General features: G+C 43.3%; 1 protein-coding gene across 1 annotated transcript in view; it reads right to left on the reverse strand.

Annotated features, from left to right (window-relative positions):
* Nucleotides 1-5,897, reverse strand: part of atp9a (ATPase phospholipid transporting 9A (putative)) — a 92,965-nt gene extending 87,068 nt beyond the window's left edge. The window contains exon 1 of the mRNA XM_008115598.3: nt 5,598-5,897. Within this exon, the coding sequence (XP_008113805.2) occupies nt 5,598-5,665 (68 nt within the window). The 5' untranslated portion in view covers nt 5,666-5,897. The remainder of the gene's footprint in view (nt 1-5,597) is intronic.
* Nucleotides 5,898-14,202: the final 8,305 nt, after the last annotated feature.

Consider the following 14,202-nt stretch of genomic DNA (forward strand, 5'->3'; position numbering starts at 1 on the left):
GCAAGCAGGTGAAGAACAAATAAATAAGCATTAAGTGACAGAACAGTATTATTTCTCAGAACACACATTGAGATACTACACTACACTTGCAAAGAAGTCCACCAAAAGTGAGCATGTTTGCCTTTAAAAGACAAATCGTTCATAGATGATGGGGAAATATTGGTTTCCTGTTATGACTGAAGCAAAGCCAGAATCAAACACGAGGGATGTGATGGAATAATGGAATCAATAAACATACTAAAATCCATCACCAGAATCAATGGAATTTAATAGTGTTTTACTGCTCTTCTTATTGGAAGCACAGAGGAAGCGTGCATGAGGACCCAATACAATCTCCCACAGACCAGACTCGTTTGTTTTAAGATATATATAAAGGGCATGCATCTTCAGACTAATTTTTGATTAAATCATGCCTCATGTGCTTACATCAAGAGTAGGAAATGTGTGACCCTTCAAGTTGGACTGCAGCTCCCATTAATCACAGCGAGAATGGTCAATTATGAAGAATGTCAAGCGTTGCAATTCAACATCAGCAGAATCAAGCAGTTACAACCAAGCCTATATGCTGTGCTTCAGTGCAATCAAAATTATGATTATAAATAAGTGCAATCAAAATTATGAGGTACATAATTATTAGTATGAGTCTGTTTACTTACAGAACTTTGTAACATGTCCTTTAATTAAATGATTCGTTGTTGTGTGCCATTCTCCTCTTTATGGAATAACACTTGACCACTTTTCCCTGTATTCTTATGTGCATGTCCATGTGTAGACTCAGTGTGGTATGATGAAACTGCGAGATCGAGGTCCAAATCTCCTCTGAATCTGAAACTCACTAGGTATCAATTGGCCAATCACTTTCTCTTAGTCTGATAGGATTGTGAAAATGGGAGGGTAGTGAGCCTTGAACTCACTGTAGGAAAGGCAGGATTCAAAAGTAGCAATTGCCTAATGCATTTAAGCATATGTGTCTGTACAATAAATAAATATATGCAGTGAATAAACACTTTTGCCAAGTCAACATGTCTTAGGTCTAATAAATGTATTCGCCATTACAACTTTTTCTATTTTAACAACTAATGACTGTTCAAACTTTAAGTGAATACTATAGAAGACATGGAGGAAGAGAATCAAAATCTTATCACTGTGTCCACTGTATCTGCAAATGCACTTGAAGACTGAAGCAGCACATATATACCTACACTCTCCCAATATACTCTGTGGAAGGCATAGTCACAGAAAAATAAAAGTCGTATGCATGTCGGTTCTATTCAAAGGCTTGGAACAAGGAAACTGGACACATTCTTCAGTCTACCTCATACACATATTCACTGAATAGCAGTACCAGGCCCTGGTGTTTTTTTTTTCCAATGCAAAATTCTCATAGCAAACAAGAGCTTTAATCTTACTTCAAAAACAAGGGAAGTGTTTAGTGATGAACTATATGTTCAGCAGTATTATATGACACTATCCTTTAAAGATTTTCTCTGAGTCTTTGATTTAAAAGAGGAGTGGGGATCATGAGGCCCTTCAAGTTTCATTGAATTGCATCCCTAATGTCTAAGACAAGCAAGGGTTGCTCAGATTTTAAGACTACTAACATCTGGAGGATTTTATGATTCCATTTCTGATTTACTTGCTCTGGCAGTATAAGCTTATGTGGGAAAGAGAGGCTCACACAGGTTGGAATATTCCCCTTTCCACGAGCAGAAGATTTTGACCCTCAAATTAATGAAATATATGGAAATATTTAGGTGTATAAAATGAGGGTGACCAGAGACACTCTTAGAAAGAATGGTGCAGATGAGTTAAACATCCTTCCTGGTTTTTTCTTCCATATGCTTTACATTGTGAACATCAGTTTGAGGCAACCCAGTTGGTCACAGAAAGACCACAGTACATTTGATTTTCTAATGGCAAAATATAGTTTGATCCACTTATCCACTCATATCCATGGGGAATATGTTCTCAGACTATTCTCAGATATAGACATGTGAAACAACAGATAACAGGAAGCCCTATTCCTTCCAATGGGACAAAAATGGAGGTACTGAGAAGAGGATGTAGCTTGTGCTTGATGCCATAACTGCATAAATGAAGCCCTGGATAAATGAAATTATGTATCGGTTCCACAGATACTGGGGGCATATTGTATAGTCAGCCTCCACAACAAGGGGAGGCAATATGTGGCCCTCCAGATGTTGTTATACTGCAACTCCCATCAGTGCTAGTCAGGCCAACAAATGATAAAAGACGGTGTGAATTGTATTTCCAAAACAGCTAAAGAGTTTTAAATTGTCCACTCCTATGTGCCATATTTGGAATCCACTGGCTATAGAAATCAAGATGCCAGGTGTCTTATGTAACAAGGAAGATGGGCAAAAGGACCAAGATAGAAACTGGATGGTTCATCTCCAACTTCATTAGTAATATGCACTAACAGACATACTCTGGGCTCAGAGTCCGGCCTTCTAGATAGCAGATGTACTTTCAAGATATGCTCTTGGAAACTATGGAGGATCGGACTTGTTTTTGTTTGGAGGGAAGACCATCAGGCAATACAATTATTTGCCATCAAGTTGCCACTGATTTATGGCAATGGGAGACTTCTGACAGTCTCAGTCATCACTCAGGTCTTGCAAACTCAAGGCAGTGAGCTTCCTGGATTTCTGATTCAACCAACCTATAATGCGGCCTTCCTCTTTTCCTACACAGACTAGGCATCTCCTGGTAGCCTGCCAAAAAGCCATTTTTGCCAAAGTTGAAAATAGCCTGGCCTGACTCAGTATAAAGCAGCTTTTTCTGTTCCTAGCACCTGCAATTACCTTTTTAGAACTTAACCCCTCCAAAGTACTATTTCTGAAAAAATAACCCATCCACCTTCTTCAGGGACAAGGTTTTTTTCCATGGTAAAAACATACCTTTATTGATACTATTTAGAAAACAAGGCACCTCTCTCCTAATTCATAGCAATAATTTAAGCTAGAGATACCCAAACCAAGGCCCGTGGGCCAGATGTGGCCCTCCAAGGTTATTTACTCTGCCCCGGCCTAAACTTTAGACTTAGGGTGGCTCTAAACAATTTCAAGGCACACAACAACAATCTCAATTCACTTGAGTATCTCATCCACCAAAGCAGGCCTATGCTTCTCATTGAAATACAGGTAAGTTGAAATTGTTCTTCACTGTAAATACTGTATTATTCTTTCATGTTTTTTGCACTACAAATAAAATATTGCAGTGTGCATAGGAATGCGTTCATGTTTTTTTCATGAACATGAACACCGGTGCGTTGTCAAAAATTTCATGGTCAGAACCACTGGGTTGCCGTGCACTTTCCGGGCTGTATGGCCATGTTCCGGAAGCATTTTCTCCTAATGTTTTGCCCAAATCTATGGCAGGCATCTTCAGTGGTTGTGAGGTTTGTTGAAAACAAAGCAAGTGGGATTTATATATCTGTGGAAGGTCCAGGGCAGGAGAAGGAACTCTTGTCTGTTGGAGGCAAGTGTGAATGTTACAATTAATCACTTTGATTAGCATTAAAAAAGCCTTGAAGCTTTAAAGCATGGCTGATTCCTGCCTGGGGAAAACAGCATATTATTTGAGAACACAGAAATGCTGGACCACTCTAACAACCACTATGTCAGACCACACAGAGAAGCCACTGAAATCCACAAGCATGTGGATAGTTTCAACAGAAAGGAGGAAACCATGAAAATGAACAAAATCTGACTACCAGTATTTAAAGACTCTAAGATCAGGACAGTAAATAAAGAACAGCACCCTGAAAACAGGGGAATTCTAGACAGGAAACAATCAGGGCCAGTTAACACCACCCAGCAAAGGCTTCCCCTAGGCAGGAATCAGCCATGCTATATAAATCTCATTTGCCTAGTTTCCAACAAACCTCACAATCTCTGAGGATGCCTGCCATAGATATGGGCGAAATGTCAGGAAAGAATGCTTCTGGAACATGGCCATAGTAAAGGTAAAGGTTTTCCCCTGATGTTAAGTCCAGTCGTGATCGGCTCTGGGGGTTGGTGCTCATCTCAATTTCTAAGCCGAAGAGCCGGTGTTGTCCGTAGACACCTCCAAGGTCATGTGGCCGGCATGACTGCATGGAATGCCGTTATCTTCCCGCCGGAGCGGTACCTATTGATCTACTTACATTTGCATGTTTTCAAACTGCTAGGTTGGCAGAAGCTGGGGCTAATAGTGGGCGCTCATTCCACTCCCGGGATTTGAACCTGGGACCTTTCGGTCTGCAAGTTCAGCAGCTCAGCGCTTTAACACACTGTGCCACCACCACTGGAACATGGCCATACAGCCCGGAAAACTCACAGCAACCCAACCTAAGTTTAGAGGATCCTTGGTCTAAGAGAGCTGACCCAATGCACAAACAGACAACAACACAAGAGCAGGAAGTATCAACCACCTGCTCCTAAGAGATGCCATGAGAAAACTCAAGACAATAGCTGGGAAATCTCCCCAGTGGCTCCTCTGTGGACAGAGCTGGGGCCTTTTCACACCACCGGATTCTAATGCTATGGGTCATGGCGTCATTCCTATGGAATCCTGGGGTCTGCAGTTTAGGGGGAGGGGGTCATTCGGAATCCTCACCCAGGTTCACCAAAAGCAATTAACGCGGCCTCCGTGGCAACTGGGAGTTATTGCTTCCCTCTGGGTGTAATACAGAAGCAGCCACAAGCCAAGTGAGGCATGGGGTGCTTTTAGGTTTTCCTTCCTCCATTCCCTTCCTGGGCAGTGTGAGAGATGAGGTAGGTAGCCACCGTTTTGAGCCTTCTTTCCTTCCTTCCTTTCCTATTCCTGGCTCCCAGCCGCGCAGCCTGGGCGTGCCACAGACAATGGCGTCAGGAGCAACCTGTCAGCTCTCGTTCTCTCAGCCGCCTCAGTCTTTCCTCAAGACCCGGGAGTTGGGGGAGGCGCCTCTCTCTCCGTCCTAAAAGCACCGCAGAGGAGGCACCCTCTGGGGGGTGGGGGTGAGGGTGAGGGTGGGCTGCCCACACCCGAGGGTCGCTCGCTCCGCCTGGATGGTCTCTCCTCCCCCTCCCCCCCCCCGCGCCCCTCCCTCCCTCCAAGGCCAGGCCGCGCGGCGTGACATCCCGGCCAAGATGACCTGCTCCCCCTCCTCTCTCTCTCTCTCTCTCTCTCTGGTCTGGCTGGGAGAAGGAAGCGGGAAAGGGGGAGATTTCAGAACCCGCTGAAGGGAAAGGGACCCCTGAGGGAAGAAGGAGCCTGGGGGGGGGGGGGGGGGGAGGCTGGGACTGGGGGTGTTGAGGTGGAGAATCCCTTCGCATCTTCCTCACTGGGAAGGCTGGGAATGCCTCTCTCTCTCTCTCTCTCTCTCTCCCTCTCCCTCTCCCCCCCCCCCCCCCCCCCCACCAGCCACCCTTTTTCCTCCGCCCAAGAAATCCAGGCGGAGAACCCAAGGATGGCGGTGGGATTGAGTGTCTCCGGGCCGCCTCCTCTCTTCGCCTTCGTCTCATTGAGAACCTAGGCGCCTCCGCCAAGGCTGGGACCGAGGGGAGTCTGGTCAGGGAAGCAAGGAAGGAAAGGAGGGACGGGGAAGGCCTTACCCGCCGCGGTGCTTGTTGTCCGCCCGCTTCTTCTGCCTGACCGGCTGCAGGGGGATGTTGTCGGTCATGGCCGCGGCAGCCGCTCGGCCAGGCGAGAGGAAGGCAGGCGGGAGGAGGAGGAGGAAGAGGAGGAAAGGGGGGGGGGTCGGCTTCCCAGCCTCCCAGCCTCGCTGCTCGCTGCGCCTGCCGCCTCCGCCTCGTTGGCTCCTCGGCCCAGCCTCCGATGACAGAAGCAGCAGCAGCAGCAGCGCCGCCGCCGAGGAGGACCGGGCTGGGCGGCGGCAGCGGCGGAGACGCGCAGGTAACGTGGAGGACGCTCACGACGACGGCGAGGCCGGCCCCCCTCGCCCCCCGCCATTGGACGCCCCCACTTAGCCGGCCTTGACAGCAGCACAGGCCGAAGGGAGCCAGGAGCCTCAGCAGACCACAAACTGAACCAAGAGCCCAGGGGCCGATGCAGCAGCCTCAAAAGCCAACGCGATTCTAGGCTGCCTGTGAAGAGATTTAAAACAATACGGAATAAACACCTAGAACTGGGAAGCCCTGGCTCTCAGAGTTCTCACTGTGCTCAAACCACGCTGTGGATTTAGAGGAGAAACCTGCCATTCTGACAAGCTAACCGTTGTCAGAATCACTTTCTATCACAGTGGTTCCCAACTTTTTTTTTTTTAACCAGGGACCACTCTCCAACATTAGTACTAAAAGGGGTACTAATCTGCTTTTAGTAACCCTTTTAAGTACTAATGTTGGAGGGTGGTCCCTGGTTAAAAAAAAAATCCACTTTTGGGGCCCCTGGTGGTAGTGCAGTGTGTTAAAGCGCTGAGCTACTGAACTTGCAGACTGAAAGGTCCCAGGTTCAAATCCGGAGCGGAATGAGCGCCCGCTATTAGCCTCAGCTCCTGCCAAAGTAGCAGTTCAAAAACATGCAAATGTGAGTAGATTAATAGGTACCGCTCTGGCGGGAAGGTAACAGCGCTCCATGCAGTCATGCCGGCCATGTGACCTTGGAGGTGTCTACGGGCAACGCCGGCTCTTCGGCTTAGAAATGGAGATGAGCACCAACCCCCAGAGTCGGTCAAGACTGGACTTAATGTCAGGATAAAACCTTTACCTTTACCTAATCCACTTTTGTTCAACTTTAGATTTAGATTGGTTATTTGGGGTGCTGATTCAAAAAATTGCATTGGATAGACCACATCAGCTCTAGTTCTAGTTCAGATACGTTCTGATATAGAGCATATGCCATCCAGTAGTCTCCATCTGCTTGCCCACAGAAAACCATATTTAATCATCTAGAGCTGATGTGGTTTATCCATTGCAGTTTTCTGAATCAGCACCCCAAATAATCCAGGAACAGGCCTTTACCATCAGATGGGAGCAATTCCTCCCCCCCCCCCCCCCCCAGGTCTAACTGCCATTCTGGACCAGAATGTAGAAGACGGGGCCAGGAAGACATCTTTCCAAAATCCTCGTTGCCTCGGCACTATAAGAGGGTTTCACAAGACCAGTTGCTCTTGTTGTAAGAGTGTAGTAACGGTGAGGCCGTGGATCATATTTTAGCTCTTGGGGGCCACTGGTGGTCCAGAGACCACAGGTTGGGAACAACTGTTCTACCAGGAAATATATGTCCTCACTGCAAAAAGCTATGCAGATCCAGAATAGGTCTCTATCATTACTTACCAACCCACCATAAAGACTCTGCCCCTGGAAGATGATCATACTCAGCCATGAGGGATGTCTTATGATGAGGATGGGTGTCTGGAGAAGTCAGAGCCCACTCTGTTCTGCTTTGGTCAAGCCTCATCTGGAATACTGTGTCCAGTTCTGGGCAAAATAATTCAAGAAGAATATTGATCAAACTGGAACGTGTACAAACAAGGGCACTTCTAGCTGATATCCTTCTTGGGTGATAAAAAGATCTGAAGACCCTGCCCTACAAGGTTAAGGGAACTGGGTATGTTTAGTCTGGAGAAAAGGCTAAGAGAGGACATGATGGCAATGTTGAAGTATTTGAAAAGATGTCACATTGAAGGTGGAGCAAACTTGTTCTGCTGCTCCAGGGACTGAGACAGAGAGCGACTGAGTAAACCCACAGAAAAAGATATTCTATTTGAATATTAGGAAGAACATCCCAACAGTAAAAGCTGTTGAATGAAAACACACTGCCTGGAAGTGTCTCCATTTCTGAGGATGTCTGCATAGAGCAGTGGTTCTCAACCTGTGGGTCCCCAGGTGTTTTGGCCTACAACTCCCAGAAATCCCAGCCAGTTTACCAACTGTTAGGATTTCTGGGAGTTGAAGGCCAAAACACCTTGGGACCTACAGATTGAGAACCACTGACATAGAGGCTGGACAGCGGAGGTATTTTCAGAGGAGACTCTTCCCTATGGAGCCGTGGTGGTGCAATGGGTTAAACTTTTGTGCTGGCTGGACTGCAGACCTAAAGATTAAGTTTGCAATGGTAACATATCTGGGCATCGCCTGGGCAACGTCTCTGCAGACTGCCAATTCTCTCACACCAGACGCGACTTGCAGTATATTCTCAAGTTGCTTCTGACATGATAAAGAAGCTCTTCCCTCTGCTCTTCCTTTAACACCCCACTTGTTTCAGAGGCTCAGGACTCCCCTGGGAAAGCAAAAAAGAATCCATCCCCCTCAAATGGCCCCTCCGGTGATCCTTATTGGAAGGTTTTCGGCTGGAAGATTAGTTGACACACACACACACACATGCACATTCTACTCCCCAATGACTGCCCTTAGAATTCATTCCTCAAATTTCTAGCTTGGTAGAGAGTGAAGCATTGGAACTCAGAACTCATAAGTTTGCAGTGTTTACATTTTCTTGGCACCTTTTCTTCCCCCTTTTCTTTGGATGTCTGAATTTAATTTTGAAACGTTCAACTGAAATTTTTAAAAGGGAGAAGTAATGTAGCAGCCTAGAAAAATAACATGAACATTCATTGATATAATATTTCTACTTCTTCAAATGAATTGAAGTTTTAAGTTACTGCAATGTTAAGAAATTTGGGAGCTATGAAAAAATTCACTTAGAGAGCAGAGGGGTTTTTTTGGGGGGGGATGGGTGGGAGCTGTACCCTCAGTTTGCTCTTCATCCCACAGTAACACTCCTGAGACACCATCTCCTTTCAAAGGCCTCATAATACAATATAGCTTTATTGTTCCAGATGCAGAGCTTGTAAATGTTCCTTTTTTTTTGACTGAGGGGCCATGATGACTTGAAGATTCTAAAAATTGTGGCCCAAAGAAGGCACTTCTCTAAGCTCTGCTGCAGTTTGGTATGTGTGATCTTCAAGTCACTCGACAAATTAGCCTCTTCTGCAGGCTAAACATGTTCTCCAAACCTTTGATCATTTTAGTCGTCCTCCTCTGGACTCATTCCATAAATGTGGAGGACTGTCATCCTATCATATAAAGTATTTGAATGATTTCTGCATCCTTTCACCACTCCCATTAGTTAATGCTACTGTTTGCCCATTGGATCCCGACAACCTTTGCCCATTTGTTCCTATCAGTGTCCAATGTTTTCCCTCAAAGCATTGAATATAAAATGGCTTAAGTGCTATCTTCCCTTTCCTTGGACTAATCTCTGTGAGTAAAGTAAACTGGTAGCTGTGATTGAGTTCATTTGACTGATGCCATGCGCTACAGCATACTTTGTGTAATGATTAATGCAACCCTGCTCTTGGTTCTGTAAGTTGCCAGTTTTTACAGCTTTATCGCCATGAGATAAATCTGGCTCTCACAGACAACATGAAAAAGGAAGGAGAGTTAGAGGCCAGGATAATATTTTTCTCAGTGTGACCAGGAAGTTTAGAAGTGAAACTTATTATTAGGAATATGGGGATAGGAGTTGAAGGTGGGGAGAAGAAAAATTGCCCCACTGTCAAATAGTTTTTAGAGTCAGAACACTCCAAAGCCCTTGAAAAGTGATTGTATTTAACACATACAAACACTCAAAGTGGAATTGAAGATGTCTTCTTAGTTATACAGAAATATAAAACAGTGGCACAATAAAAAGAACTCTATGAAGATGAATGCTGTTGTGCCTTCAGATTGTTTCCAATTTATGGCGATCACTGAATCTCTTGGCAAAATTTGTTGATAGGAAGATTGTTTTTGCATTCTCTAATGGGTTTCCCTGGCTGAGTAGGGATTCAGACTCTCGTCTCTAGATTCAGTCCAGTGTTCAAGCTACCACATCATGCTGGCTTATGAATCTTATATAATTAAGCTACTTAAATCAAGATCAGTTACATTCTTCCAAAAGCAGATAGATACACATTGTGCTCCTCCTAAAAACAATAACAGGCAAAATCAAAGTGTTATATGCCAGGAAGATTTGCAAATCAGCCCAAATTTGTTAACAGCTGTCAAATTGCCATTGACTTATGGTGACCCTATGAATGAGAGATTTCCAAGACAGCTTATCAAAAGCCCTGCTCAAGTCTTGCAGACTCTGTGGCTTGGCTTCTTTGGGTGAGTCTATCCATTTGGAATATGGTATTCCTTTTTCCTACTGCCTTCTGAGTGCTTCTGTGAGGCAAGTGGCTAGGCTGCTGGTAGCACTGCTAGAGGCTAGTTTCCCATATAAAGCATACTTTTTCTGAGGAACCCGACAAAATGTGCCAAACAATTATTTGGCAGCAGCAATAGTGGGGGTGACATGGAGGAGGATCGCTCAAAGGCAGTGGTAGTGAAATCATAGCTGACTTTTGTTAGTACTGCACAGAAGGAAGCATTAATAAACTACCTTTGAATGTCTTTTGCCATGAAAACCCCGTGATGAGACAATCATCCAAGACACTATCATTCAAATATTTGTTAAATTTCTTTCTTTTCTTCTTATGAGCTCAAGGTCGAAGCAACATATATAGTCTTCTTTCTCCTATTCTCTAACAATTGTAAGATTGAAAGAAACCCACTATTCCAAGATAATGGGATTTCAACATAGATCTCCTATCTATAGTCAAGAATCAGAAGGCCTGGATTTGGAAATGCAGCTAAGAAAGAATTAGATCAGAGCCTCAAGTGTAAAGCTTTATTACTGAATACTGAAATCAAGATTGTCCATGCCATCCATTTTCTAATTTCTGTGTGGCTGTGAAAGCTGAACAATGAAGAAAACTGAGAGGAAGAAAATCAACTCATTTGAAATGTGGTGCTGAAGGAAAGTTCTCTGGATACAATGGACTGCTGAAATATCAAATGAATGCATCCTAGAGCAGGAGCCCCCAGTGGTGCAATGGGTTTAACCCTTGTTCTGGCAGGACTGATGATGGACAGGTTGGCGGTTCGAATCTGGGGAGAGTGGGTGAGCTCCCTGTGTCAGCTCTAGCTCCCCTTGCGGGGACATGAGAGAAGCCTCCCACAAAGATAGTAAAATATCAAAAAACAAAAACAAAAAAATCCAGGCATCCCCTAGGGAACGTTCTTGCAGACTGGCCAGTTTTCTACATCAGAAGTGACTTGCACTTTCTCAAGTCTCTCCTGACACGGCAAAACAAAAATCCTGGAGCAAATCAAGCCTGGATGGACAAAAGTCAAGATGACAAAACTGGGGCTATTGTACTTTTGGCAGATATGAAAAGAGGTGACTCCTACGAAACATAAGGCTTGGCAAAGGGGAAAACCATAGGAAAAGAGGAAGACTGCATTAGAGGTGGATTGAATCAATTAGAGGGGCCATGATGGTGAGTTTGCCAAGACCTGAGCAGAGGAGGTGATGACTAAGAATCTCTTGGAGGTCTCTTATTCATAGAGCCACCATTGGCTGAAGTTGATGACAATAAACAACAAACTAATGATGGAACTTTCTGTGTTCTTGATGCAGGAACACTTGTGGCTCCTGGAAAATTCTTATTTCAGAGAATATAGGACTCTGCCACAGGAAAAAAAAACAAATGAATATGATTCTGTGTTGTAAGTCTACAGTGTTGCTTTATTCAAACAGAATAAATCGGATTCAGTTAGTTCTATTTCTCAATCTCTTTTTTAATAAAAGGGACATACATCCTTGAAGACAAACAATGAAGAGGTAAATTACTAGCTGGGAGTGGACATATAAATCCGATCAAAGAACAAATACTTCACATCCTATCCTCATACCCATTAGAAGCTGGAGGGTCGGTGGGGGAGTAAAGCTGAAATGAAAACTGTAATTGGAGCAGATCCTTAGTTTGTCACTTCAGATTAGTTTGATCACAGAGGGTTTTCAGTGCTTGAATGGAAGATGCGGCTTCTATAAGAGTAGTCCACTTTCAAAGACAAAGAAATTGACCTTCTGTAGGCTGAATGGAGACAACAGTTTTGGCAGGAAGTAGATTGTCTATTGTTTTGACAGGAAAGAAGAGAATCTAGTCATTCTCACAATTCCTTGGATTTTTTAGGCACCAAAAGTGTGGTAAGTTTTATTTTCTGTCACCACTGAAATGTTGGCTTCCATATCAGTGGGGTTCTTAATCTGTTCAGAGCTATAGTGTGAACTTTAATGAAACTGCCAAAGGTGCCAAGACCTATCTTCCTAATTAGTTTTCTCAGATTTTTTAGAAGTTTAAACCAAACTCAGAATGGATCCACTGTTCACTAACATGGAAACAATCAGTTACTACTGGATCACTAATGAGCTGTAAATGTGACAGAATAACATGGAAAAACCCCAAGGCCATAGAGTTGGTTGCACCACATCTAATTGCAGTGCAATGCTTGAGAGATTTGTTTCCATGATAAACAAATACACACACACCTCTCTCTACAAATAAAAAAGTTAGCACATAAAATAGAGAAGATAGCAATACACCACCATAGTTTTGGACTTGGAGAGTTTATTTTTATACAAAATAGGATTTCTCCACCCACTTTCTGATGCAGTACAATAAGTTCTGCAATTCCACAATCTCCTTTCTATCTCCTTGCTAAATGGGAATAGACCAAGGTATAGATGTTTGATTTATAAAGCCATTACACACACCTCCTGCTTAGGTTACTACTTGGCTATTTGTGTTGGTATTCTCTACTCTTTCCTAAGGTACTCCATCCTAAAATAGTGTTTCACAGATTGCATTCAATTTCCAATGTTTTCAATGGCAGGCACAGGAAAAATCTTCCTCCTGTTAATAAACAGACTTTGCTTATTATTTTCACGTTCTATAGAGAGAATAAAAGAGGAGCAACAAACAGATGGAAGGGCAAGCTGCTCCTGTACTTTTAAGAGAGACAAAGGCATTACAACTCAAATAGAAATGCTTCTTTTAATAGCTGAAATACAGTTGGATGATCTTGGATGCCAAAAATGGAATGGTTACTGTAACAAAAATATTACTCATGTCCCAAATCTGCACGTGATACATTTATCTTTTCTCTGGGCCGAAGTTCTAACAAGACCACTGGCAATTAATTGGCCAGTTAATCACTACCAGGCTGCAATAAACTGTTAACACCTGTATCTGTGTTCAGTTGGGATGGCTTTGATTTTTGTTGTTCTTCTCTCCCCCTCCCTCCCTTCAGACAAGAGGGTGATAGCGGATATCCTTTAAACAGACATTTAATGAAGGTCTTCATAAATCCATCAGCACTTACTAACAGAAACTACAATAAAGCTTGCACTGTCACAGGCTTTTGGAGTGGGGCTGTTTCACATCCTAGTAATATGTCCTGGTTTATGTGGATTTTGCAAATTTTATAGCAAAGAGGATTTGGGGATGATACATTTATAACATCCCAACTGGGGAGTTACAGAGTACCACAAGAACATATTCTCAAATGTAGTTCATGTGTAGTCACATTTCATCTTTGTGTGGGAGCTATATCATTTTTAAAGCAAGACAGAACTAAATATTATCAAGTGGGTAGCTTATTAAGATGAGGTGATGGCATCCAATTGTGAGATATGATCCCTGCAGTGGATTGTCATGGGCTTCTTAGTGCGAGTTAAGAACCTTATGTTTCCAATTTTTAGGCCTGAAAATGGTACGAGAGCTTTGCATTATACCTCTGTTGTTCTTTTTGCTATTGTTTTATCCTGTCTGTTTAAAACTGTTTCTGGGTTTCACATTATTTTATTGTTTTAAACTTTAACCAATGATCTTTACCAATTTGGAAGGACAGAAATGTGATAAAATATATTCCTGTACGGTGGTATATATTTCCATATCACAGACCTCCTCTGAGGTGGTTGAACTCTTGAGCATTTCTCATCACTGGATAGGAAGCTAAAGTTTGGCTCCATGTAAAAACCCACCTTGGTGTTCTTATTCTTATCCAGAGGGTTATTAGGGTGTCAATGAACAAACATTCAGCTTCCCAAAAGTTACAGTTTTTGTATCTGCCAACATCTCAAAGCTAGAAAGATAGCTTTAAAGGGCTTGCAAAAAGTGATAGTATAAATTACATAAATCAAGTTTTTCTTTTGAAGAAATTTATATAATTCCTATTATCTATACCAGAAGTTCTCAAACGTTTTCAGCTGTGGAGCAAAAGTTTATCATGGAGCCCCAAGAAATGTTTATATATTACCATATATTATATATAACGTATATATATCAGGCATGGTCAAACCTTTTGACCAACATAAACCTAATAGTATTTC

Source organism: Anolis carolinensis, chromosome 4 (genome assembly GCF_035594765.1).
Source record: "Anolis carolinensis isolate JA03-04 chromosome 4, rAnoCar3.1.pri, whole genome shotgun sequence".
NCBI lineage: Eukaryota > Metazoa > Chordata > Lepidosauria > Squamata > Dactyloidae > Anolis > Anolis carolinensis.